Source organism: Ceratotherium simum, chromosome 5 (assembly GCF_057802395.1).
Source record: "Ceratotherium simum simum isolate JZ-2026a chromosome 5, ASM5780239v1, whole genome shotgun sequence".
In the NCBI taxonomy this organism is placed as follows: Eukaryota; Metazoa; Chordata; class Mammalia; order Perissodactyla; family Rhinocerotidae; genus Ceratotherium; species Ceratotherium simum.
The window spans coordinates 37088590-37116411 of NC_141904.1; the positions used below are offsets into that span (position 1 = coordinate 37088590).

At 43.6% G+C, this 27822-nt stretch overlaps 1 protein-coding gene across 1 annotated transcript; it reads left to right on the forward strand.

The window, feature by feature from the left end:
• The first annotated feature begins 1240 nt into the window (after window positions 1-1240).
• On the forward strand, window positions 1241-26347 carry CRTAP (cartilage associated protein). Its single transcript, XM_004419468.3, has 7 exons — window positions 1241-1731; window positions 6594-6743; window positions 9262-9433; window positions 15289-15417; window positions 18601-18746; window positions 19691-19774; window positions 25656-26347. Exons 1-7 carry the CDS (start codon window positions 1261-1263, stop codon window positions 25707-25709), a joined length of 1206 nt encoding a protein of 401 aa, XP_004419525.1. The 5' UTR covers window positions 1241-1260; the 3' UTR covers window positions 25710-26347.
• The last annotated feature ends 1475 nt before the right edge of the window (window positions 26348-27822 follow it).

The window sequence follows — 27822 nt, forward strand, 5'->3', positions numbered from 1 at the left end:
AGTAAGAGTATGTTTCGTTTGGTAAGAAACTGCCAAACGGTCTTCCAAAGTGGCTGCACCATTTTGCATTCCCATCAGCAACGAATGAGAGTTCCTGTTGCTCCACATCCTTGTCAGCATTTAGTGTTGTCAGTGTTTTGGATTTTGGCCATTTTAATAGGTGTGTAGTGGCATCTCGTTGTTTTGGCCTGTATTCTTCAAAAACGTCGACAGCATGACAAGAAAACTGAAGAAAAAGTCCAGATTAGACGACACTAAATAGAGGTGACAACTAGATGCAGTATATGAGCCTGGACTGCACCCTGTCCACGGGAAAAAGTGCTACAGAAGACATTATTGGTACAGTTGACAAAAATGGAATAGGGAATGCAGATTAAAGTCTTCTCTCAGTGTTAAATTTCCTGAATTTGATCATTGTCTATAGTTTCATTCTTAGGACACACCTACTAATAGATTAACGGGCAAAAAACACAGATGAATGTAAAGAAAGGAAATGTGGCACAAGGTTAGCAATTTGTGAAGCTCGATGAAAAAAGGTATATAGGAGTTCTTTGTACTATACTTGCAACTTTTCTGTAAATGATTTCAAAATAAAAAATGCAAAGAATTTTTTTAAAGTGCTGCTTTTAACATTCCATCTATAGCTTTTGATGCACACATACAAGTTTCTGGGTATGTTCTGAAGAGTGGAATCGCAGAGTCATAAGGTGTGTGCATCTTCAACTTGGCTAGCTAAACCGTTTACAACGCGCCATGGACATTCTTAGGTAAGGTGGTCAGCAGGGCTATCAAAGTGTAGGCCTTGGACCGGAAGCATCAGCCTCACGAGGGTGTTGGTTAGAAATGCAAATCCTCAGAACCCCACCCCAGACTTGGTGAATCAGAAACTCTATGGCCCCGGCCCAGGAATCTGCGTTTTCACAAGTCCTCCAAGTGATTATAAAGCTTAGCGGTAACCTAGGATCCCTTAGGGCCGCGCCTGGCTTCCAGACGGCCCTCTCCAAACCAATGAACAGTGGAGGCCCGGAGCACGGGTTAGATGGTGCAGGAACCAGAGGGCTGCGCGCCTTCCCCACGGTACCCTCCGCGCACCGGCAGCTTCGTCCACTTCCCCCGGCTGGGTGGGGAGCGACGGCCGGACGGGGCGGGCCGGAGGCTGGCGTCCCCGCCTCCCAGGCTTTCAGCCCGCCGCGTCGCGCCGTCCTCCTCCTTCCTTCCCTCCTCACTCCCTCCTTTCCTTCCTTCCTTCCGCCGGGCGCGATGGAGCCGGGGCGCGGGGCGGCCGCGGCGCTGCTGGCGCTGCTGTGCGCGGGCTGTGCGCTGCGCTCCGGGCGCGCCCAGTACGAGCGCTACAGCTTCCGCAGCTTCCCGCGGGACGAGCTGATGCCGCTCGAGTCGGCCTACCGGCACGCGCTGGACCAGTACAGCGGCGAGCACTGGGCGGAGAGCGTGGGCTACCTGGAGATCAGCCTGCGGCTGCACCGCCTGCTGCGCGACAGTGAGGCCTTCTGCCACCGCAACTGCAGCGCGGCGCCCCAGCCCGAGCCCGCCGCCGGCCTCGCCCGCTACCCCGAGCTGCGCCTCTTCGGGGGCCTGCTGCGCCGCGCGCACTGCCTCAAGCGCTGCAAGCAGGGCCTGCCTGCCTTCCGCCAGTCGCAGCCCAGCCGCGAAGTGCTGGCCGACTTCCAGCGCCGAGAGCCCTACAAGTTCCTGCAGTTCGCCTATTTCAAGGCAAGTCCGCTCGGTCTCGCGGCCCCGGCCCCGCCCCTCCAAGGGCCCCGCCCCTGGGCTGTGGCCACGCCCCTCGACCTGCGCCGTGTTCCACCGCCCTCTCTGGACCCGGCTCTCCTACCCAACCCTGCCAAAGGACGCCCCCAAATCCTGCCCCTTCCTCTTCATATTAAAGAGAGATGAAAATACTTTTCTGGAAGCCTTGTTCTGAGGCAGAGAATACGTACATACGTACGTCTAGCACGTACGTCTGGCAACCAACAAAGTGCCTGATAAATGTTACCTGTTATTTGAAGACCGACTCCTTTTTTCTGTATATAGCATTAAAATCCGCTTTTCTCAAGTGAGTGGTGACTTTAAATAATAGAGCAGAAGAGGACGCGAGGACCCGGCTAGAGGAGGAAGTTGAGGCCAGGATAGGGCCGGGACTGTTGGTTGGACACATCCCTGCCTAGGGGAGCGGAACTTGTGCGTCTGTGCTTCCTCAGGGTTGGCGCTCTCCGCTCTTTCTCCTTCATCTAGAATGTAACACAGTTGTCTTCCTCCTTTTTGTGGCTGCTTAAATTATGTCTGTGATTGCTGGCTAAAAATAGCCACAAATTGCAGTTCTCTATCCTGTGAGTCCTTACTCTGGGGACCCACAAGTCTTAAGAATGGCCTCAATTCCCTGTTACTGGATAAAGAGCCTTTGAGGATCTTCACCGGGTTTGCCAAGAGAGCCCTCTCAAAGTCTAGTTTCTACTTTATCTAATTGAAAATGATTTTTAAAGGAATATATTGCATTTATTTTAATGACTACAAAAATAGATTCGCAGCATATCTCACACTCTGGAGGTAGAAGTTGGTTGTGTTTTTTTTTTTTAAACTTTGCTTTGAGTCTTGGGCTGCAAGATCTGTTTTTCATATTTCCTCTGAGACAGAGCCACGTGTATGTTGCATTCATATGAGCAATAAAATAGCACAAGACGGCAAATAGCAGAAAAGCTGGGTTATTTCTATGCTTAGTTCCTGTTTTACACAAAGTATCAGTTTTGTGAATGTTTGTCCTGGCAATAAAAAAACAGTTTTAAAATAGAACGGGGGATAAGATTAATAAATTTCCAGGACACTGAAAAATGATGGCTGGCTCATACAAGCACTATTTTTTAAGCTAAAAATGACTTGTTTAATTCTCTCTCTTTTTTGTATAGCTTTTGGCAAATATAGTCTGAACCAAATTTGAGTCACATAATCAAGGAACAAACGTTTTATTTTTATTTATTTATTTATTTTTTAAATTTTATTTATTTATTTTCCCCCAAAGCCCCAGTAGATAGTTGTATGTCATAGCTGCACATCCTTCTAGTTGCTGTATGTGGGACGCGGCCTCAGCATGGCCGGAGAAGCAGTGCGTCGGTGCACGCCCGGGATCCGAACCCCGGCCGCCAGCAGCGGAGGGCGTGCACTTAACCGCTAAGCCACGGGGCCGGCCCAAACGTTTTCTTTTTAAACCTGGGAAATAATGGAAGCTCTGCTTTTTTTAAATATACAGATGAATTTGAAACAAGTGATAGAAGGAAGAGAGGGAGAGCATTTTACTCAATGTGGTATGGATTTTCTCCTTCATCATGGCATCCTCAAAGGTTAGGAAGTTCATAGCTTCTCTTCAAAACCCTTTATAGGTCTTGTAACAATCAATTACTTAAAAGGCAGTAGAAAACCATCTGTCTTAGTATTTGGAGATCTCTTATAGGGCAGGAAAAAGTTAAGAATTTTATTAATAAACCAGAATCTTGACTTAATTGCTTCAACTGAAAAATCAATGAAAAAGTGATTTTAGGTGGTAATATTGTATGGGTTTTTTGTTTTGTTTTTAACTATGTTTATATTTTCAAACTCTGTTTCTGGGTGGAGAGAAAATGCTTGGTGAGAGGCACATACATTCTCCCTGGCACCTGAAGGCTGGAGGCAGATGCTGGAGATAGATGGTTCTGTGTGCTGTAGCAGGATGTGGGTGGATGTTACCCAGCGGTTCTGATCTGCAGGCCTCTGGTGATTAAGGACAAATGCCTGAGTTGAACATGCAGATAAGGATGGTGGGTTCAGACTGTCCGAGCTAGGTGAGGAGGTCTGGACATGTGATCTTGTAGAGAAGGGGCTGTGCTCCTGGTGTGTAGCCCTCAAGCCCACCATAGGTCTCATGTCCCCAGCCTACCTTAGGCCCATGTCACTAGCTGTGGATTCTCTCCGTGGCTGCCATCTCCATGAAATGCTTATTTTCCCCACAGGCCAAGGAAAAAGTGGGCCCCAGCGCTTTATCAAATGACTTTGAACTCTGAGTGGACAGAGCTGGCCACCCTGCAGGCACTCTTACCCCACCCTTTGCCTGGACAGGGACTCTGTTCTCCCCCGAACCACAGGGCCTGCCACCACATCGAGGCCAATATAGGGGTGGCTCGTTGAGCAGGTAGCTGGGGTCCTCTCAGGCAGGTGGCTGTCTCCAGGAACCGATGGCAGGGTAGCTGCTCCCACCCACCTTCTCCAAAACCTGCCTAGGTCTCTCAGAGGTTTAGCTGCCAAAATGCAGCCCCGTGTTCCAGCCAGCAGAGCCTGAGTTGAAGTGAATAAAATTACCCTTTCCTCCTCAGGAAGGGGTTGCATTTTGTAAAACTCAGGTCTTGAGTTAGTGGCCTTAAAAATCCCACTCTGTGCCCGTCTTTCTAAGTGCTCTTTTGAGAATTACAGAATCTAATTTCATTGGCAAATGCTTTAAAAGGGCTGCATTCATACCTCCACCCTTCCTTCTAGCTGCCAGACTGGCCTTTTTCCGGTCAGGAGTGTAAAGTTTTCTGTAGAATTCTTTCAAAGGCAGTCCCACCACAGGCCACTGACGGGCATTCTCAGAATGTCAGCGTTGACATCTGGGAGTCTGCCCTCATCACCAGGCACCACTTCTCCAATACAGCCACCCCATCGTCTCCAAATGACTTGGCTCCAATTCTGGGGCAATTTCCTAGAGATATGTGCTATCCTTTGATTCTCAGAAATCCAGAGTGTACCAAATATCCCTTTATTTTCTCTCTCCAAACCCAATTCCTTAATTCCTGCCTCTGAGTGTCCCTCTGGATTGGCTGAAGGAGTCTCTGCGCACGTGTTCAAGTGCCTCCCCTTCCCCCCACCAGGTCGTGCCGTGATTCCAGGGGACAGGCAGACCCAAGACATCAGTGTGGGGGGCTCTCCAGTTGTTGGCACGTGGCATGTGTCCACACAGGGAGGTGTCCATATCCCTGTCTGCCTGCCCTCTTGAGGCCCTCCCACAGCACACCATTCCTCCGTGAGGACTTCTGCCCTCCTGGGCTCTGCCCACAAGGTGCCAGACCTGAAGCTCCAGGGCCACAGACCTTGCTGCTCCTGCAGACCTCAAGGATAACTTTTTTGTATCCTGGGGGTTCCCTCTTTCTCCCTCTTCTTCCTCCAGGCCAGTCAGCTTCTTCACCCAGCTCCCTGTCCCAGTTTCCTCCTCTCCTCACACCTGCTAAATTCTCTCAAGAGTGTAGGGCTTTTGTCACATGGGAAATGTCGGCAGCTAGCTACCTCCAGACAGCTACCTCCCTTGAGGCAGTGAAACTCAGAATTAGCCGGCTGCCGCCTAAGTGGGGAGAAGAGGAAGCGGGAAGAGAGGAAAATGTGAGTTAATTTTATGAAAATATTATGTAGTCATAATGTCATGTCCAAATCACTGGTACTGTGTCCTGCCTTGTCCCAGGAACTGTGCCAGGCACCAGGAATGCAGACATGAATGACACTGCTGGGTCCTTCAAGGATCGTAGTCTGGAGGAGGAGATAGACACATTAGCTGAGACTATAGAGTAGTGTGAAAAGCAGGGAGATAGAACATGGCGTCACGTAAAAGAGAGGCTCTTAATTGAGGTTGCTGGGAGATGGGGAGACTTACTTGAATGCACGGTACATGAAGGCAGGGATTTTCTTTCCTGTTTTGCTCGTTGTTACAGACCCACTTCCTAGAACAGTGCCTAGCGTTTAGGAGGCTCTCGACAAATGTTTGCTGAGTGGATGGAGGAGGAGGTGAGGACGTGGTGGGGGTCATAGAGATTGTGAAGCAGGAGGTACTGTGAGAGACTTGGGAAAGTATTAATGTTTTTGTCAAAGTTCCAGCAGAAAAGACATGGTATAGTTACATTGGGTAATTGGAGAAACATTTAGTGAGGTGGTTATTTACAAAGGCTGGTAATGGTGGGGTGTAAAGGCTAGTAATGGTGGGGTGTGACTACCCCTAGGCCAAAAACAGCAAAGGAGAGAGCAATTACTGGGGAAGGAGAGAGGCTGTATAGAGAGGGCCACATTGAGAGGAGCTGTGACCTTTGGTTAAGGGACAATAGCAGGCCAAGGTGACTGTGCACGGAGGGACCCAGAAGACTAAGTAACCCAACCTTACTCTCTTCCCTTCCTTCAGACTCCTATGGGGACTCCTATTGGTGAACCCCATTGGAAGCTGGAGGGCAAGAGAGTCCAGGTCTTGATGGGCCCTGGAGGTCACTGAACCCTTAACTGGAGACATTGTGTAGGAACACAAAGTTACTTCAAGGACTGAACAGACATTCTTGTTTTGCAAAAATCACTGCTCATCATCCGTTGAGTAATTCTTTAAAAAAAAAAATTTTTTTTTTAATTGTATTGAGGTCACGTTAGTTTATAACAGTATATAAATTTCAGGTGTAGATTATTATATTTCAACTTCTATATAGACTGCATCATGTTCACCACCAAAAGTCTAGTTGCCATCCATCACCATACATGCCTTTACCCCTTTTGCCCTTTCTCCATCCGTTGAGTAACTCTTATCTTTCTTCTTTGTACTTCAGGCAAATAATCTTCCAAAAGCCATTGCGGCTGCTCACACCTTTCTACTGAAGCATCCTGATGACGAAATGATGAAGAGAAACATGGCATATTACAAGAGCTTGCCTGATGCCGAGGACTACATTAAGGACTTGGAAACCAAGTCATACGAGGTATATTTGGGTTGTTACACAGCAGTTAGCCGCAATGTGAATTGTTGAAGAAGGATGTCTCAATGAACAGCTATTGACGTCTAAGAACCTCTAGTAATTTTTTATGACATTGATGAATATTATGACAATAGAAATGATTGATCTTTTAGCACAAAGTTGACCCATTTAAGAATGAGATTTTACATTTCATGATGCTTTTAAAGCCACTTTTCCTTTAAATCCTCTATTTTAGAAATATGATCGGTTGATCGTTCAGCTTTAAGATTGTGGAATAAAGATGTGTCTTGGAAATCATCCAAAAATGACCAAGAACACAAGGAACAGAAACATAAGTCTCCATTTCTGATGAAACTAGGAGACATACATTTTTATACACACACACACACCCCCCCAGTACATGTTAAGGTGGAAAGGGAATAGAGGAGCTAGGAGGACTGGCTTTACAGATTAGAGGCTACTTAAATCTATGCTTCACAAAGGGGAGTTCTGATGAGAATTAATGATGACGATAAGAGGAAGAATCTACCCCCTTTGAGACTTACTATTGTCTGGGCCTGGCCACTGGGGCCATGGGTACCAAGGAGGTAGGGCAGGGTGGGAACAGAGGGATGTATTGAAAGTATCCATAGGGAGCTGTTAGACGCAAAGGTCTGACTACAGGGTTTCCTGTAGTGTGACCAGACTGTGAGCTCACTTTTTCACTGGTGGTGCCCCTCGAATACAGTGTGCAAAGTCTCTTTTCTGGCGGCCCTTCAGTTTTCCAGGGAAGAATTCTCCAGACTTCTGCAGGACTGGTGGGGTGTCCGTGCTTGTCTGCTGGTGTCTGAGAGCCAGTCTGGGGAGAAGGATGGGGGCCTCACAGCTGAGTCAGAGACCTTACCTGCTTCCTGGTTTTCAGCCCCATGCCTGAACTCCCGCTCTGCTCTGCCAGTTCCCTGACCCTCAACCTTTATGGATAGAGTCTCTAGAATAAATCACCAGTCTCTGATGAGGAGTGGCTTTGGTAGGTATGATCCCTTGAGGGGACAGGTGGGTGCTGGGAGGGAACCTAGGGCTCCAGCAGTCCTGTTCAGGCTTTCAGCCCTGCTTTCCATTCTGTGCCTTGCGCCAGCCTTCCGTGGTCCCTAGTTCCTGCAAGTGCCAATCGGGTGGGTGGCTCATTTCCCTTCTGGACCCTCCTCTGTGATAATTTGGCTTTCTGTCTTTCCAGAAGTTGTTGAATTCTCTTGTCTGCTGCTTGCTTCTTTCCCATTCACCTGTAGAAAGGATTTAGGCCTTTTTACTTTCCTCACTGTCGTTTTCATGGGGTTTGGGGAGCAGAGCTGAGTGCACGTGGTCAGTGCCCTGTGCTTTACTGCCAGTCAGCAAGGCCCTTCTTTCCCTCTTTGGAGTCTCACTGGGTGTGGCGGGACTGCCCTCCTGTGTGCCCACGGGGCTCTCTCTCTCTGTGTGGCTTTCCTCTTGCTGCTGCTGCCCTGCCGCCTCTGCAGAGTCAGCTGCCTATAGTTGCCTCTCATTTCCCCAGTCTCCAGCCAAGGCCCCTTCAGTTCTCTGCCTGTCTTATTTCCAGGGGATGCTGCCTGCCCAGGAGGTTTAGGGAGATCCACCCTCTCTACTTGACACCTTAAGCTTGGTGAAAATTCCAGGTTCAGAGGGTGGCCCTCAGATACCCCCATTCTGGAGCAGCTGAAAGGGAACTCCAATTGGGGAGTCCCATGCTTATTTCAAGGCCTGTCCTGGCCCCTCCACGTTAGCAGGGTTTTGCGTGTATCCAAGATCTCTCTTATTTCTCATGAGACCAAGCTGCTTCCTCAGCCCTAGTTATTTCTCCTTTATCTGGTCCAGTCAACAATTAGCAGAAATTCCTTGAAGTTTCCACTGTCTGGCGCATGGCCACCCTCCCCAGTAACTAGTGGGGATGCATGGCACTCTCATTTTATGCTTCACTGTTAGCGGGGAGCTGTCTGACACTTGCTCTCAAGCTTGTATCTTTTCCTTGATTCAAGTTTAAAATCAGCTTTATTGTGGTATACTTTATTTAAAATTTATTTACCAATTTTAAGTGTATAATTTGATGAGTTTTGACAAATGTACGCAGTTGTGTCATTACCACAAAATCATGATATAGGATATTCTCATCTCCTCTCAGATGTTCCCTCATGCCCCTTTGTAGTCAAGTCTTTGTCCCAACCCCTGACCCTTGGCAGCCACTGCTCTGATTTCTGTCACTATGGTTTTCCCTTTTTCCTTGATTTGAATTTGATTTTATTATGAAGCACCTGCTACTTTTTGAATTAAATGAAATGAGAAGTGTACCATTGTACACAGGGTAGAAAACCTAGATATAAGTAAGTCACTGATTGGCTTCATATTTAATTAATTTTAATTTAAATAAAAATCAGCATGGTTTCTTCAGAACTAATGAGAGTGGAGCTCTGTGATGGTCTGATTCCTTTTGGGAGGACAAGTTCATCTCCCTTTGTGTCCAGAGCTTCACTGGCTTCTCCTTGCTTTCCAGAGCCTGTTCATCCGAGCTGTTCGGGCGTACAATGGCGAGAACTGGAGAACGTCCATCACAGACATGGAGCTGGCCCTTCCCGACTTCTTCAAAGCCTTTTATGAGTGTCTTGCAGCCTGCGAGGGCTCCAGGGAGATCAGGGACTTCAAGGATTTCTATCTTTCCATAGCAGGTTGGTGGTGGGTTGTATCCTAGACATAAATGGCATAGCTGCCCTTGTGGAATCTGCATGCCTTCTTGGTGACTTGAGTGGCCTCTGAAGAACTTTTGAGCTTAAATATTATTGGGTAACTGGGGTGGCCAGCACCTACATAGATCAGCCCTTGACTTGGCAGGGGTGTCTGGAGACATATTTGAGTACAATGTTCAAGCACAGGCCTGGAGAGGAGGTCCACCGTATCAACCCTGCCTGATTACAGATTCCCCACAGGATTTTGGAAAAATAAAAATGGGCCCAAGAGCAACTCATGACTCGCATTACAGAGGTAACTTTGGTTAGGGAAATTTTCCAACACACATAAAGGTAGAGTGAAGAGTATAATGAACTTTAAGTAGTTGTCACTAAGGTAACTTTTGGAAAATTTTTTTTCTGCATGCATTCATAAAATGCATGTTTATTATAGGAAGTTTAGAAAACACAGGAAGGGCCGGCCCTGTGGCTTGGTGGTTAAGTGCGCGCGCTGCAATGCTGGTGGCCCGGGTTCGGATCCCGGGTGCGCATCGAGGCACCACTTCTCCATTCATCCTGGGGCCGGGTCCCACATACAGCAACTAGAAGGATGTGCAGCTATGACATACAACTATCTACTGGGGCTTTGGGGGGAAAAAATAAAATAAATAAAATCTTTAAAAAAAAAAAAAAAAAAGAAAACACAGGAAGGAATGAAGAAAGTAAGAAAATTTAAAACACCACCCATAGACAGCCCATATTTCCCTAGGATCTCTCTTTAACCTTTAGTGGGCAGTGTCACTCCAGAAAATGGGCAGTAGCCAACAGATTTCCCAAAGTGGTTTGGGAACATCGATCCTAGAACTGCACCTCACAGAAAGGGTACCCTGGTCTAATAAGTCTGAGAATGGGCTGAGTGCTGTCTGCCTCTTTAAGTGCTGTGCACTTTAATGGTTACAGGGTCATAGAAATTCTGCTGAATGACAGCTCTTTTAAGTTATTGAATCCAGGGTTTTTTACCATTTTTTGTTCATGAATCTCTTTTTTCACAGAGTACCTTATTATTTTCTTAACAAAACCTTTTTATTGTAGAAAATTTCAAACATATACAAAAAATAGAGAGAAGAGTATAACAAACCGCCATGTACCCATGACCAATTTTCACAATTGTCAACTCAAAGCCACTTGGGCTTCATCTAATTCCCACCTACTTTCCTGCTCTCATGTTTTTTTTTTTTTTTTAAAGATTTTATTTATTTTATTTTTTCCCCCCAAAGCCCCAGTAGATAGTTGTATGTCATAGCTGAACATCCTTCTAGTTGCTGTATGTGGGACTCGGCCTCAGGATGGACGGAGAAGTGGTGCCTCGATGTGCACCCGGGATCTGAACCCGGGCCACCAGCATTGCAGCGCGCGCACTTAACCACCAAGGTACAGGGCCGGCCCTGTGCTCTCATGTTATTTTGATGCAAATGCCAGATGCTTTATCACTTCATTTGTAATATTTCAGTATCTACCTCTGAAAGATAAGAACTTTTTTCAACATAAACCACCACACTATTACACCTAAAAGAATTTTAACCACATTTCCTTAATCTCATCATCAAATATCCAGACAGTGTCCCAGTCTTCTCAGAAATGTTATAAATATGTGTGTTTATCTTTAGTTTACAGTTTGTTTGAATCAGGATCCAAATAATGTCCACAAATTGCACTTGGTTATCTTTTTAAATGTTTATTGTGGTAGAATATACATAACATAAAAAGTTACTATTTTAACCATCGTTAAGTGTACAGTCCTGTGACATTAAGTACATTTACATTGTTGTGCAACTATCACCACTATCCATCTCCAGAACTTTTTCATCTTCCTAAACTGAAACTCTATACTCGTTAAACATTAAATCCCCATCCTTCCCCCCAGCCCCTGACAACCACTATTCTACTTTGTGTCTCTATGGATTTGATTACTCTAGGTATCACATTTAAGTGGAATTGTACATATTTGTCCTTTTGTGATTGGCTTATTTCACTTAGCATGATATCCTCAAGGTTCATCCATATTGTAGCAAAGCGGTTGTCTTTTAAATCTCTTTTATTTTTTATTATTTTTTTTTTGTGAGGAAGATCAGCCCTGAGCTAACATCCATGCCAATCCTCCTCTTTTTGCTGAGGAAGACCGGCTCTGAGCTAACATCTATTGCCAATCCTCCTCCTTGTTTTTCTCCAAAGCCCCAGTAGATAGTTGTACGTCATAGTTGCACATCCTTGTAGTTGCTGTATGTGGGACGTGGCCTCAGCACGGCTGGAGAAGCGGTGCACGCCCAAGATCCGAACCCAGGCTGCCAGCAGTGGAGCGCGCACACTTAACCGCTAAGCCACGGGATGGGCCCTAAATCTCTTTTAATCTATAGATCCCTCCTCCATATCTTTTTTTCTTACTTGCTTTTGAAAAAACTGGATCGTTTGCCCTATAGAGATTCCCACGATCTGGATTTTGCTGATGGTATCCCTGTGGTCCTCTGTCTTCTGTACTTCTTATACATTGGTTATTGGATGTAGAGGCTTGATCAGGCCCAGGTTTTTTTCTTTTGGTGGGGGTTGGGGGACAAGACCACTTCCTAGTTGGTGCTGAGTTTTCCTATTAGGAGGCTCAGAATGTCTGGTTGTCTCTCTCTTTGTGATGTTGGCAGCTGCTGGTTCTCCCACCTGGACCTCACAGAGCATCTGTTAAGCAGTGTTCTTCTGCTGGTGAGGGGTCATTCCTTCCAGCCTCCCTTCATGCCTAGAGTGTCAGGAAGTACTCTTTATACTCAGAATAGTGGTTGGGGTGCAAAAAGGGTGCTTACTTGGAGCTGCAGTGTTTTGACTACAGATAAAAAATAGTTATTAGAAAAGGTAACATTTATTAAGCTCTAACTAGATGCCAGGCCCCTTTCTATGTTCTTTATGTGTGTTATCTCAATTTTGCAACCCTGTGAGGAAGGTGCTAGCATTCTCTCATTTTACAGCTGGGAAAGCTGAGGCACAGAGAGATTAAGTACTGTGCTCATTGTCCTCAGGGGAAGGGCTGGGGTATGAACCCAGGTGTTTTGACTGCAGAGACTTACCTCTTAACTCCAATCAAATAGTGTCCCACTTCATGGGGTACATTACACTTAATCTCAAACTTTTATTTTTGAAAAGGTAATATATGCACATAGTATGAAATGTGAGACACAAAAGGGTATACTGTGAAAAATGTCTTCTTCTGTATGTCAGGGTCCTGACCGGAAATAGATGGCACACATTCGTCAGGGTAGTTCAAGAAGGATTTATTTACGAAGGGGTTATTTACAGACGTGTGGGTGAAGGGGAACCCCAGGGACAATACAGTACCCCGGGGCTGCTTGTAGCGGGTTGTTATCTCCTAGGCTGAAGGGGAGGAAGGAGTTGCAGGCAGCTAGAAGGAGATCTTGCTTCCATCCATATCTCTTCTACGCATTTTACTCATCTCCAAAGGTAACCATTTTTATTAGCTTCTGGCTTATACTTCTAAAATTTTTTTTTTTCTTTTTGACAAAAATAAGCAAAGGTAACTCCTTCTTTGATATACCTAAGATATATATCTATATCTGTATCTCTATCTCTTTATAGATAGATAGATATTTAGGGATTTTTTTAGTTTTTATTTGTACATAATTTCAAACCTATAGAAAAGTTTCAAGAACAGTACAAAGAACTTGCATACACTCCTTACCCAGATTCACCAATATTTAACATTGATTGTGCCATGTTTACTTTATCACTCTCTCCCTTTGTGTGTATAATTATTTTTATTTCAGAATTATTTGAGAGTAGGTTGCATACATCATGACCCTCTACCCCATAATACTTCAGTATATTTCCTAAGAACAGTAATAATCTTTACATATCCACAGTATAGTTATTAAATTCAGGCAATTTAATATTGATACAACATTTTTATCCAGTCTACAGTCCATATTCCAATTTTGTCAATCGTACCAATAGTGTCCTTTCTAGCAACTTTTTTTTCCTGGTACAATATCCAGTCCAGGATCATGTTTCCTGTTTATTTGTTTCTTTAGTGTTTTTTAATCTGGAATGGTTCCTTGGCCTTTCTTTGTCTTTTTATGCCATTCATATTTTTGAAGAATAAGGGCCAATCACTTATAGACTATTCTTCATTTTGAGTTTCTATGACGTGTCCTTACAGTTACATTCAGACTGCATTTTTGGCTGGAACATTACAGAAGTGTCCTTCTCAGGGTATCACATCCCGATGTGCATGGTGTCTGTTTGCCCCTTATTGGTGATGTTAATTTTTAAGCATTTGGTTAAGGTTCTTTCCGGTTTCTAGTTTCTCCACAATATAATTACTACTTTTGAGATTACTAAATAATTTGTGGAGAGCTATAACTTGCTGTGCATCAAACTCTGTGTCTCCTCACCCCTGCTCTACTGATTTAGCATCTATTGAGGATTCTTGCCCAAATCTCTTTTTTTAATCATTTTTTTCTATAAAGTTTGTGTATATACAGATCTATTTTCCACCTATTTTTATATCTGCTTCTTTCATACAGAATAAGTACCATACTTTATACACTGTTCTGTTCTTTGCTTTTTCCACTTAACACTATATCCTAAGTAGTACACAGAGATTGTGTTATTCTTCTTTATTGCTGCCGAGTCCTCCATTGAGGGGTTCGGGGGAGTGACGTACTACGGTTTATTCAACTATCTGATGGACTTTTGGGTTGTTCCAGTCTTTTGCTCTTACGTGTAATACTGCAATGGGAAATTTTAGGCTTTTTTTTTTTTCTGAGTATAGAGGTGTGCTTTCAAAGTCAACATAAGTGGGATTGATAGTTCAAAGAGTAAATGTTTCTGTAAATTACTTAGTATTTTAAGTTACCATTTTGTATTCCTATCAGCAATGTATGAGAGTGCCTATTCTTCCACAGTCTTGCCAACAAAATGTATACCATCATCCTGGAGTCTTTTGCTTCTAGCTGCATGAAGGGAGAAAAGGGAGGGGGCCAAGGATCACTGGGAGGTTTTTAGGGACCAGGCCCAGAAGTAGCATTCATTAGTTGCTGCAATCCACATCTCATTGGCATAACTAGTCATATGGCCCCCACCCAAGTGCAAGGGAGGCTGGGAAATGTAGTCTTTGACATCTTTCTTGTTATTATATTTAGGTCCACCTATTCTCTTTTAAAGGCTGTGTAGATTCTATTGTTTGTATATACCATAATTTATTAATCACCATCCTATTGATTGGCATTTAGGTTATTTCCAAATTTGTTTCCTGTTACAAACAGTGCTTATATATGCCTCTGTCTAAAGAAAATTTCCCAGAAGTAGACTGCTGAGTCAGAGGATATGTGTATTTTCATCTTTGATAAATTTTGCCAAATCGCTCTCCAAAAAATTTGTTCCTGTTTTGCTTCTACCAACAGAATATGAGAGTGTAAGTCTCACCATTCTCTCCCTAACACTGAGTATTATCAAATTTTTAAAATTTTGCCAGTTTAACAGTTTAAATTATTTTAGGTGGGATTGTATATCTTAATTACAAATGAGGTTTAGCATCTTTTCACAATGTTTATTAGCCATCTTTATCATTTCTTTTCTGTTAACATCCTTTAGCCATTTTTATATTGGGTGTTTGTCTTTTTCTTATTGATTTTAAGGAACTTTATATACTAAAGATTTTAACCCTTTATCATAAGTATTGTAAATATTTTACCTTCATCATTTATCATTTTTACCTTTATCATTTGGGGGGTGGGGCACAAGTGGTATTAAAAAGGTAATGAATGCACTACTCTGAAAATTTGTGTGTGTTCTTTCAGATCATTATGTAGAAGTTCTGGAATGCAAAATACAGTGTGAAGAGAACCTCACCCCAGTTATAGGAGGCTATCCAGTGGAGAAATTTGTGGCTACCATGTATCATTATTTGCAGTTTGCTTATTATAAGTGTAAGTAATTATCTTCCGCAAGATCCTGGGCAAGGTACTTAATCCTTCTGAGACTCAGCTTCCCCATCTGTAAAACGGGGGTAACAACCCTTTCCTATGGTTGTTAAGAGAATATATCAAGGTTGAGTTGACAGCCCTCGTGCTGTGCGTTGCATGAAAAGGCAGCATGACCTGATGATTCAGGGCACAGACCCTGGAGCCAGACTGCCTGGATCAAATTCCAGCTTCATCACTTACTGACTTCTCTGTGTCTCAGTTTCCTCATCTGTAAAGTGGAGATAATAGTACTAACCTCATGAGATTGTCATGAGGACTAAGTGAGTTGATGGAGATGGAATGCTTACTGTGTTCACACATTGGCACAGAGCAAATTCTATATAAATGTTTGTTCTTTTTATCATTATTTCCTTTCCTCCCTGTCGTCAGCCTTATTTTTCAGACTATTAGGGTTTCATTCCAGTTGGTCCTCCCTCGGCCTGAAAATGAAGTTTATCAATCAGAACATTCCAAACTGGACAAAGGGAAACGAATGCAAGAGAGGAAATAGTTCAGAGTTCAGACTTCAGAGCCTGTTTTTTTTTGGCTTTTCCTCCTCTCCCTGTAACTGAGTGCCACTTGTTTGAGCAGCGTGTGCCTTGGTGGTTATTAGGGACGGGAGTTACAAGCACAGGAGGATTATTAGGGACAGTTGCAGCAGGAGCTACTCTGCCCTACTGATGAAATGCCTGGGTCCTGTGGCAGGGGTCTGGTAGATTCCCCTAGGCCACCCTTCAAACTCAGGAGCAGCTGGTCCCGGGGATTCAGGGATGTCCTGGGAAGAGTAACAGGTGACCTTGGCTTCCATAGCCCTCCCTCCTTGCTACGGCCATTTTATTCTCTGTTGGGTTCCCTGTGCCCAACAGCTACTTACCTTTTTATCCCACCTCCTGTCCTCTTCAGGAGGCAGTGAAAGCCTTGCCTTCTGAAGGTTAAAAAAGGAAAAAAGAAAGCATATATATGTATGTATCTATTTATATTTATATTCATATGATATATTTAATTTTTGCTTCGAATCAAGATTGTTCCTCTGAAGCAGTCATTTCCACCAGGTCTTCCCGAATAAGGTGACTCACTTCTCTCAGCCTGAACCTCATCTGAGGATGCAATGAAAAGCTTTGCTTCCCTTGGCTGGGACCTTTCCAGGATTAATGGGAGGGCGAGGTGTGTCTTAAACAGATGTCCTTCCCAGAAGTCCCCTTGCACGGAGGGCAGGGATGAGGTCTTATTTGCCACTGTAACCCTGGCACCAGCTGTTGGTAAAGGATGATTTAGCATGAAGGACAAGAGCCTTGTTCTCTATAATCTATGAACATGCTTTCATGTGAGACAGCACTGAGCTCGTAGTAGGTCCCCAGGAAATATTTGTTGACTGCATTCTAGTGTTGAGGGAACAGTTTCTACTAGGTAGTGTTTTTGCTAATGAAGAGCTCTATTTTTTAATATAAGTGACTGATTAGTGCTTTCTTTCAAAAAGGCTTGTAGTACAGGCTTCTTGCGGCAAACCAAACATCTCAGAGATGTACAGAGAAACATCCAGAGCAAACCATCCATTCCCATCTCCCCCACCTCCCCTACCCCCACCCCAGTGTTAACTGTTTGCTTATATTCATCCATACTTGGAAGAGCCCTGTTTTAATGAGAATTATGAAAAATTATATATGTGTTTTTTAAAAAAAATTTACTCTGGAAATTTTAAAATATGCATTAGAGTAGAGAGGATGGGATAATGAACTGTAGCGTGCCCAGCACCCAGCTTCAACTTTTATCAACACTTTGCTAATCTTGGGTTCACAGTTTAAAGATTTTCTGGTGGATGAAAACGTAGGCTAGTGCTTTTATTCCGGTTTCATGAAAATCTGTGCTGGCACGTCACTGACCTACCTCCGTGTTGGACTTTGAAACACGAGGAGGAATCTGTCAGGTCTTCCAGCCCTCTGAGCGGGGCTTGGTTCTGTGTACACAACAAGGCGTTTAGCAGTGTTCCAGATACACCCAGGCTCTGGCAGCTCACTGATCTTCTGGAATCCTCACGTGCTCTGAAAGTCGCCCCGCATATCGGAAACTGTGGCAAAGACTTAGGAACACTGGTGAACCAAAACTTCTAGATTTTCCTGCTGTTCCCTAGGAAATTTTTGCTTTCTGGGTTATAGGTAAACAGTATTAGTAAAATTTACTTTCTGAAATTGGCTTCCTGAAAGTCTGCCCTGTTTTGAACTCTTTCTAGATTACCTACTACACTAAATTTCTTGAGGGCAGGTGGTGTTATTTCCACTTGAACCCTTTCCCAGCCTGGCAGGCCTTGTGAATAATAATTCCCCGTTAAGTGCTGGTTTTAAAGTTGTCGTTACAGGAAACAGCCACTGGGTGGCAGAATTTATTCATACTGAAGCTTTGGTTACTCTGGCCAATCAGAGCTATAGCAAAGGTAGTGTTCCTGGGTTGTAAAGTGGAGTAGAATGTGACAGAATAAATACCCAGGGGCTTGTATCTCACCACTTCGCCCCCTGTAAAAACCCTATGCTGAAGATGCTGTTGTAGGTGGGGCAACTCTAAGGAGGGAGGCTGGAGGTGGGAACCCCACCTCCAGGAGATGACAGGACCAGGTGACTTTTCAGATCTTTTCCAGCCCGGAGGGTCCACCATCCTTTGGGTTTTCTAGGTTTGGTTTAGCTGTAGGAGGGCCTGCCTGGATCTGGGGATTGTGGTCCCACCTGGATGGGACCCAGGCACTGTGGGCCCCCAATGGGGGGCTCATTTGCTGAGCACATCCTCCCAGCTCCCTCAGCCCCATGATAGCCCAGGCTTTAGAACCCAGCCTTCTCAGGCTCCAGGGATGTGAGACCAGCTCAGGTCACCGGAGCCTAAGGTAGTGTGTTGTAGGCATTTCTGCAAAGGCATCTGCCTAACTAGAAACTTCCATGTTTCAAAACTGGCCTCCAGGCTGCCACGGAGACCCAGTCTGTGAGCCCCGCACCCAGGGAGGATTCTGGTCGGTCGCAGGCTTTCTGAAGGAAGGGCTGCAGGGAAGGGGCGTGTGCATGACCTTTTCCTTTAGGAAGCTGCACTTCAAGGCGGGTGGCTGGTGAGAGGAATTGCAGGGTATCATTCACTGATTTCCTGTTCCTCTTTTCTCCCTGACCCCAGTGAATGACCTGAAGAACGCGGCCCCCTGTGCGGTCAGCTACCTGCTCTTTGACCACAACGACAAAGTCATGCAGCAGAACCTGGTGTATTATCAGTACCACAAGGACAAGTGGGGCCTCACGGACGAGCATTTCCAGCCCAGGCCAGTACGTGCCAGTGCGCCAGGCATTATGTTTTCTTTCCTCCTCTTCCTTCTCACTTTCAGGAGACTGCTTGGCGCCTGAAGGGAAAGGGTTATTTCAGAAATGAAGGGAAACTCATTGTTTTCTATAGATTTTTTTGTCTTTTAACTTTTTACTGCTTTATTCTGATTTCTAAATCAGTAAAAACTCTACAGATATGAAACATGACAGAAATATTTTACTTAGAAAGTGAAATTCCCTCATAAGCCTGTACTTTCTCTTTCTCATACTGCCTTATAGCTATACATTTACTCATATATACAGCATATATTTATTTTTATGAAAACAGGATCATACTTTACGTACTGTTTTGAAACTTGCTTTGTCTTTCTAATTCATCATGAACATTTTCCATGTCACACCATACACCTACTTTATTATTTTTTTTTAACAATTCCATGGCAGGCTCGTTTATGGATGGACCATCATTTAATTCCCTTGATGGACAAACTCAGCTTTACGTGAGTTGTCAGGGAACTCCATGGATTATATATTCCTCTAAAGAGATTTTTTTTAACTGATCTTTGCCCTTAACGTGTATTTTCATTGAGATTTCTATATGCTGTCCTGGTTTGCCATATGTACATCTTTCTTTACACTTAACTCCCCTGGTAACACACACACACGTGCACACACACTCACACACACTCTTTCTCTCATTTACTCGAGGTTGGCTACTCTTTTTTTTTCAAATTGAGATATAATTCATATACAATAAATTTCATGCTTTTAAAATGCACAATTCAGTGCTTTTACTATATTCACAGAGTTGTACAACCGTTGCCACTATCTAATTTTAAACATTTTCATCACCTCCAAAAGAAATCCCATACCCGGTTCCCCACCCCCTCCAGTTCCAACATGAAACGACTGGTCATATAAACTGTTCTCTGTTTGTGTCTGAACAGGAAGCAGTTCAGTTCTTTAACGTGACAACACTTCAGAAAGAGCTGTATGACTTTGCTAAGGAAAATATAATGGATGATGATGAGGTAAGTTTTCACGTTCACCACATGTCTGCCTAAGAGAAAATATTACTCACGTCTTTGCTGAAATCACTGGAAGCCTGAGTTGTCCCTAAAATAAGAAACAGAAGGAGACCTTGAGAAATAGAGTTTCTGTGGGTGTTTTAATGACAGTCAGGGCACTGGCATGGGCAAGAAGGGCTTTCTAGGAAACCCAGGCTGAAGCGCCACATTTCCTGACAGTGAGTGTGGACTGATGCTCTAGGAATCTATCTCAGGAGTCGTCCAGCCATCATTTTGTGTGTGTGTGAGGAAGACTGGCCCTGAGCTGACATCTGTGCCCATCTTCCTCTATTTTGTATATGGGATGCTGCTATAGCAGGGCTTGATGAGTGGTGTAGGTTCATGCCTGGGATCCAAACCTGCGAAGCCGGGGCCACCGAAGCAGAGCATGCAGACTTAACCACTATGCCACCAGGCCAGCCCTGCAACTATCATTTTTTACCTTTATAAAAACACAGTAAATTTTTAATTACTTAGTACTCTGAAAGTACTTGGAAACTCGTCATCCCAATTTTTCTATGAAATTATCTTTTTTTTCCTTGCTGTAAGTCCTTGCTGTAAGTCATTGCATCATTCTCTGAGATTGCTTGAAATTCCTGATTCTCACTCAGCTGGCTCCTTTTTTCCAGACTCCACTGCTCATGTAGTAGTATTTTGTGGTGGGGCAGCCTCGTCACAGAAAAGCCATCGTTAGGGGTTGTATTTAGAGAGATGCATTTGGAACAAACCAGAACATGCTTTCTAAGATAGCTGGGAACTTGGCAGCCATTGGAGCTGGAAGATAGCAGTGAGCTTGTTCTGCTCTGACCCCTCACTTCATAGATGAGGAGCTTGAGGGGACAGGAAAGTTCTGTGAGCTGCTAGGCCAGACCCAGGGGCCCTGAGCCTCCTGGTCTGCTCTTTCCACTGCCCCAGTTTTCGATGAAGCCCCTCTAAATAAGACATCATCATGGAATTTGTTTTCTGTGCATGAATTTGCATGGGCTGGACCCATCACTAGCATTCATTTAACTTACCTGAGCCTCAATCCTTTATCTATAAAATGGGACTAATAATGTTGACCTCACGGGGTTGGAAAATGAAATACTATGTTGAATGTGGAAGTGCTTTATAACTAGGAAGTGATACACGTGCCATGTGTCTTGGGTTGGGTTCCCTTGAAGCAGAGCCTGGGGTAAGATCATAGATGCTGCCAAGGAAGGAATGCTGGCCTGATACAAACAAGGTTGGCTGCTATGGTTTGGAAAGTGGAGAAAAATATATTTAGGAAAAGGGAGCGGGGTTGAGTTCATAATTATCCAGAGGCAAGCTACTATTGATATTTTGGTATATATGCTTCCATTTTTTTCTACACATTTTCCAATATATATTCAGTATAAACTCAACTGTAATCATATATCATGGCCTTTCCATTTAATATTGTAATATAAGCAGTTTCCTTTAAGTCTTTCTAGAATAGCTTTATTGAGATATTATTTGCATACCATAAACTTCTTCTTTTTGAAGTATACAATTCACTGGTTCTTACTATGTTCACAAAGTTGTGCATTCATCACTACTATCTAATTTTAGAACATTTTCATCACCCCAAAAAGAAAGCGCAAACCTATTAGTAGTCACTTCCCATTTCTTGCCCTCCACCCACCCTCCACCCATGCCCCTAGCTCCTAGCAGCCACTAATCTACTTTCTGTCTGTGGATTTGCCTGTTATGGATGTTTCATATAAGTGGAATCAAACAGTATTTGGTCTTTGTGACTAGCTTCTTTCACTGAGCATAATGTTTTCAAGGTTCAACCATGTTGAAACATGCATCATGTTACATATACAAATTCCTTTTTATTACTGAATAATATTCGACTGTATGGATATACCACATTTTGTTTATTCCTTGGTTGATGGACATTTGGGTTGTTTCTACTTTCTGGCTATTTTAAATAATGATGCTATGAACATTTGTGTACAAATTTTTGTTTGTGCAAAAATTTTCAATTCTATTATACCTAGGAGTATATACCTAGGTATATACCTAGGAGTGGAATACCTGGGTCATATGGTAACTCTGTGTTTGACTTGTTGAGGAACTGTCAACTTTTTCAAAGTGGCTGCACCATTTTCCATTCCCAGCAACGGATGAGAGTTCCAATTTGCTGTATCTTTTTTATTATAGCCATCCTAGTGGGTGTGAAGTGGTATCTCATTGTGGTTTTGATTTGCATTTCCCTAATGACTAATGATGTTGAGTATCTTTTCATATGCTTATTAGCCATTTGTATATCTTCTTTGGAGAAATGTTTAGTCTATTCAAATCTTTTGCCCATTTTTTAATTGGGTTACTTGTCTTTTTATTGTTGAGTTGTAAAAGTTCTTTATATATTCTGGTTGTAAGTCTCCTGTCAGATATATGAATTGCAAATATTTTCTCGCAATCTCTGGGTTGCTTTTTCACTTTCTTAACGGTGTCTGGAAGCACGGAAGTTTTAAATTTTGATGATATCCAACTTATCTATTTTTTCTTTTGTTCCTTGTGTTTTTGGTGTCATTTCTAAGAAACTGTTGCCTAATCCAAGGTCATGAAAATTTACTCATATGTTTTTGTCTAGAATTTTTGTAGTTTTAACACTTACATTTAGATTTACAATCTGTTTTGAGTTAATTTTACATATGATGTGAGGTAGGGGTCCAATTTCATTCTTTTGCTGTGGATGTACAGTTGTCTCAGCACCATTTGTTGCAAAGACTTTCTTTCCCCATTGAATTATGTTGGCAGTCTTGTAGGAAATCAATTGACCATAAATGTGAGGGTTTATTTCTGGATTCTCAATTCTATTCCATTGATCTAGATTTATCCTTATGCCAGTACCACACTGTCTCGAATACTGTAACTTTGTAGTATGTCTTGAAATTGGGAAGTATGAGTCTTCCAGTTTCATTCTTCTTTTTCTAGATTGTTTTGGCTATTCTGGGTCACTTGCATTTTCATATGAATTATAAGATCAGCTAGCCAATTTCTGCAAAAAGCAGCTGGGATTTTTGATAGGAATTGTGCTGAATCTGAAGATCGCTTTGGGTAGTAATGACATCTTAACAATATTAAGTCTTTTGATCAATGAATGTGGGATGTCTTTCAACTTATTTAGGTCTTCTTTAATTTCCTTCAACAATGTTTTCTCAAATTTTGTTATTCTTGATGCTGTTGCAAATGGAATATTTTTCTCATTTTTATTTTCCGATTGTTCATTGCTGGTGTATAGAAATACAATTGATTTTTGTATATCAATAATATAATCCTGGAAACTTGTTGAACATGTTTATTAGTTCTAATAGTTTTTTTGTAGATTCCTTAAGAGTTTCTATGTACAAGATCATGTTATCTATGAATAGCAGCAGTTTTACCTCTTCTTTTCCAATCTGGATGTCTTTTATTTATTTTTCTTGGCTAATGCCCTGGCTACAACCTCCAGTACAATGTTGAATAGAAATGGAGAGAGTGGACATCCTTGTCTGTTCCCAATCTTAGAAGGAAGCATTCTGTTTCAGCATTAAGTATGTTGTTAGCTATGGGTTTTTGTAGGTGCCCTTTGTCAAGTCGAGGAAGTTTTCCTTCTATTCCTAGTTTGTTGAATGTTTTTATCATGAAGTGGTATTGAATTTTGTCAAATGCTTTTTCTGCATCTATTGAGATGATCCTGTGGTTTTTGTTAAACTTTTTAGTTAATGTTCATTATAAACATGACTTTTTCATGACTAATATCCCATTGTATGGATTTTTTAAATAAAATTCTTTTTACAGGTATTTAGGCTGCTTCCAACTTTTTGTTTTTATAAATAACACAGCAGTGACTAAATCTGTTACCTATTCTCTGATCATTTCCTTAGGATAAGTTCCCATAGGTGGAATTCCTGGCTATGAATACTTTGAGGGCTTTAATATACAAGAACAATATATTTAGAAAAAATCATAAATACTAGAACAAGAAGAGATCTTTTATGCAAATTTGTAAAGCTCTCTCATATCACAGATGAGGAAACAAACTCAGAAAGGTAGAGTGACTTGCTCAAAGTCACACAACTGGTGAGTAATCATCCAGTGAACAGATCAGGCTTTAAAATTCCTAGGATTCTTGGACTTGGCACTCTCAAGATAAAAGAACTCTGTTGAAGGTCCCAGAGTAGTTAGGTTATTAATCAAGGCTTTAGAACTGTGAAAGAATTTCTAAAGAATGCGCTATTTTCTTACTATATATCAAATTATGGCAAGTAATAATTTGAATAAACTATAACCAATAAAATTCTCTGTTTAATCTTTAAAATTTCCAAAGGACAAAATGCTACTTTGAAACAAACCATCAATACAGTTTAGCTACTGATATTTGTGGTGTTTTTCTTTATTATCTTTCTGGGGTTGAAATGTGTGTAAGAACTCCCAAAAGTTTGCACACTGGTTAAAAATTTTGCAGAGGCCTGTTACAGTTTCAGAAACTTTATAAAGCAGGCTGAAACAGATGCTTCAAGTTTCAGGTTATGATGGTTGTTTGCTTCCGGAGAGTCTAAAAGAAATAGATTATAATTTGTTGGAGTGATTTATTGAGGGAGTGATCTCAGGTAGGAAAGGCAGGGGAAGGAGCTATGCAAATATGTGGTCTTGGCTGGAATCAAGCTTAGTCTGATCCCATGGTGAGTTCTGGAGCATGATTATACCACAGATCATGCCTTTTGTAGTCCTCCTTATCAATCTCTCATTGGTTGTTGGCAGCCTGGAGGGGTTGGTGTATAAACTTCTTGGTGGGGCTGCTACTTTTGGCCAAGATCACTTGTCCAGGGAAGGAGCAGCTATCAGCCATTAGCAACCAACACTCTCAACACCTGGGGGATGGGTGTACTGGAAAGTAGATCTGAGTGAGGCACCAACAGCCTCCACTACAACAGACCATATAGGAGGATGTGTTTCTTTCATTGGTATTGCCTTGGGCACTTATTAGTGAGCTAAAAGCAAACAATACCATCTTCTTCATGTCATAGCAGTCACACAGCAGGAAACAGTAACTCTGGGTCCCACAGTACCTAAGTCTCTTCTTTAATTGAAGTGACTGGTTTAGTCACACCAGCAATATGCATGCATACACTCACTCATTCATCCTTTTTTTTTTTTTTAAAGATTTTATTTATTTTATTTTTTCCCCCCAAAGCCCCAGCAGATAGTTGCATGTCATAGCTACACATCCTTCTAGTTGCTGTATGTGGGACTCGGCCTCAGGATGGACGGAGAAGTGGTGCCTCGATGCGCACCCGGGATCCGAACCCGGGCCGCCAGCATTGCAGCGCGCGCACTTAACCACCAAGCCACAGGGCCGGCCCACACTCATTCATCCTTGAGCAGGTTCGCTGAGCACCTTCTGTGTGCCAGGCTCTCAGGAAGAAAAATAATCCAGGTCCTGGTTTTTGAAAAATAGCCCAGGTCCTGGTGATCTAGTGGTCAAGGCAGAAAGGGAACAGGTAGAAAGTGTTCCTGTGGGATAACTGCTAATGGGAGGGGGAGTAGGGGTGTGGCGAGGGATGCACAGAAGAGGGGGGCACTAAACAGGGTCTTTCAAGGTAGCTGGACTGCCCACTTCATACAGGCCATCTGTGAGGGTCACAGAGCATTTGACTCCAAGTTCACATGGAGTAGAAGCCAGGTCCCCTCCCAGGGAGAAGTCAGGTCTTCTGGGCCCAAGGGCAGGAGAGAAAGGCTGCTCTAGCCCGAGCAGGCAGCTGGCAGTCGCCTCCTGGAAACAGTCTCTGCTCAACAGCACTTTTAAGGTCAGGTAGCCCACTTAACAGAGGTATCCTGTTGTCTCTTACAGGGAGAGGTTGTGGAATATGTGGATGATCTCTTGGAGCTGGAGGAGACCGGCTAGTCCATGGGAGCCAAAGAAACTTCCCCTCGATGTTCAGGAAATACAGATTCTTTGACTTCCTTTTTCCAAAAGCCCAAGTTGTTGATACCTCAAAGCCTTCTCTTTACTCTGTGAAGTGAAAGGGAAGCCCCCGTCTCTCACTACATATAACAAGGGGTGAGGCTGCCTTCCCCACGACCACATCTGCTTCCCCATCTTCACACCTGCCTTTCCCATGACCACACCTGCCTTTCCCATGACCACACCTGCCTTTCCCATGACCACACCTGCCTCTCCATCTTCACACCTGCCTTCCCCATGACCACACACCTAGGCTTCCCTCTGTCCACACCTGCCCTCCCCATCTTTACAACTGCCTCCCCATCTTCACACCTGCCTTCCAAGTGTCCACGTCTGCCTCCCCATCTTCACACCTGCCTTCTCTGTGTCCACATCTGCCTCCCCATCTTCATACCTGCCTCCCCATCTTCACACCTGCCTTCCCTGTGTCCACACTTGCCTTCTCCATCTTCACACCTACCTTCTCCATGTTTATACATGTCTTTCTCACCATTTTGGTTGGAAGGACAGTTTTCCATGGTTTGTTTTTTTTCCAGAAAGTCAGTGATATTTTTTAAATAAGAAAAATACTCCTAAAAGATGATAATTTTAAAAACCTACTGTGGCCTTTCTGCTCTTCCAGATTTTAGTCTCCTTTCTCCCCATCCCCTGATCCAGCAAAGATGGTGAGGACAAAGGCTAAACTTCTCCACACCCCATGATGGTCTACACCTGGTCTGACCTGCACTATTTCTGGCACCCACTGAAAAATAAGTTGGGTAGACAGTGTAGAGTACAGAAATGTGGCGTTTGCCCAACACTTTTGCATCTCGAAAGTCTTATAATCTTTCGTCCATCCCATTTGAGGACAATGCTCAGTTATAAGTCTCAGAGTTGGAAATGGAAGAAAGCAGAGGGAGTCTACTTTCATTCATCCTTTTAATAAATGTTTATTGAGCACCTATTACATGCTAGGCATTGACCTGGGCACTGGAGATACTGCACAGAATAACAGGAAAAAAATCCCTGCCCTCATGGAGCCTACATTCTACAGGAAAAGACAGACAACAAATAAACAAGAATAAATATATACAAGGTATCAAGGGTGATAATTGCTGTGGAGAAAAATAAAGCAGAGAAGGGAGTAAGGAAGCCTGGAGATGAGGCTGCAGATTTAAATAGGGGGCTCAGGGAAGGCCTCACCGAGAAGGTGACAGCAGAGCAGAAACCTTAGGGAAGCAGGTCTCAAGGAAAAGCATTTCAGGCAGAGGGAACAGCATGGGCAGTGCCCTACAGTGAAACATGCTTGCTGTGGTCAGGGAATAGCACAGAGGCCAAGGAGAGGAGTGGGCAAAGGGAAGAAGGGAAGGAGATGAGGCTAGAGAGATATATATGGGGTGAGGGAGAGGACAGATGGCTTAGGGCCTTGGAGGCCAGTGTAAGGCCTTTGGCTTCTACTCTGAGTGAGATGGGAGCCACTGGAAGGCTTGAGTGGAGGAGTGCCTTGACTGACTGACATTTTACAAGGATCTCTCTAGCGGCCATCTTGTGAGAAACCTGAAAGTGAGCAAGGGTAGAAGCAGGAAAACCAGTTAGGAGGCTCCTGCAAAATTCCAGGCAAGGGGAAGTCTGGCTCGGACCTAGGCAGTAGCAATGGAGATGGTGAGAATTGGTCAGATTGTAGATTTATTTTGAAAGCAGGGCCAATAGGACTTGCTGACAGATTGGATGTGGAGTGTAAGAGACAGAGATGGGCTAACAGTGACCTCTAGGTTTTTGGCCTGAACAACCAGAAGGATGGAATTGTTATTTACTGAAATGGGGAAGATGGTGGGGAGTGGGGGGCAAGTAAGTAAGTAATTTGGTGCAAAGCAAGCTGTCTGAGGTTGGGATGGGAGGTTCAGGCTGCAAATAAAATTTGTACCTTTGAAGGCAAATAGCTTGGTCAGCCGAGGGCAATTCTCCGGAAAAGTGACTAGACCACTGGCAGCCAACAGGCACCGTGAGGGGGTGGGGGCGGGGATGTGGGTACTGGCTCTGTGAAGGGGGTCTGGGCAGAGCTCCACAGTGCCCT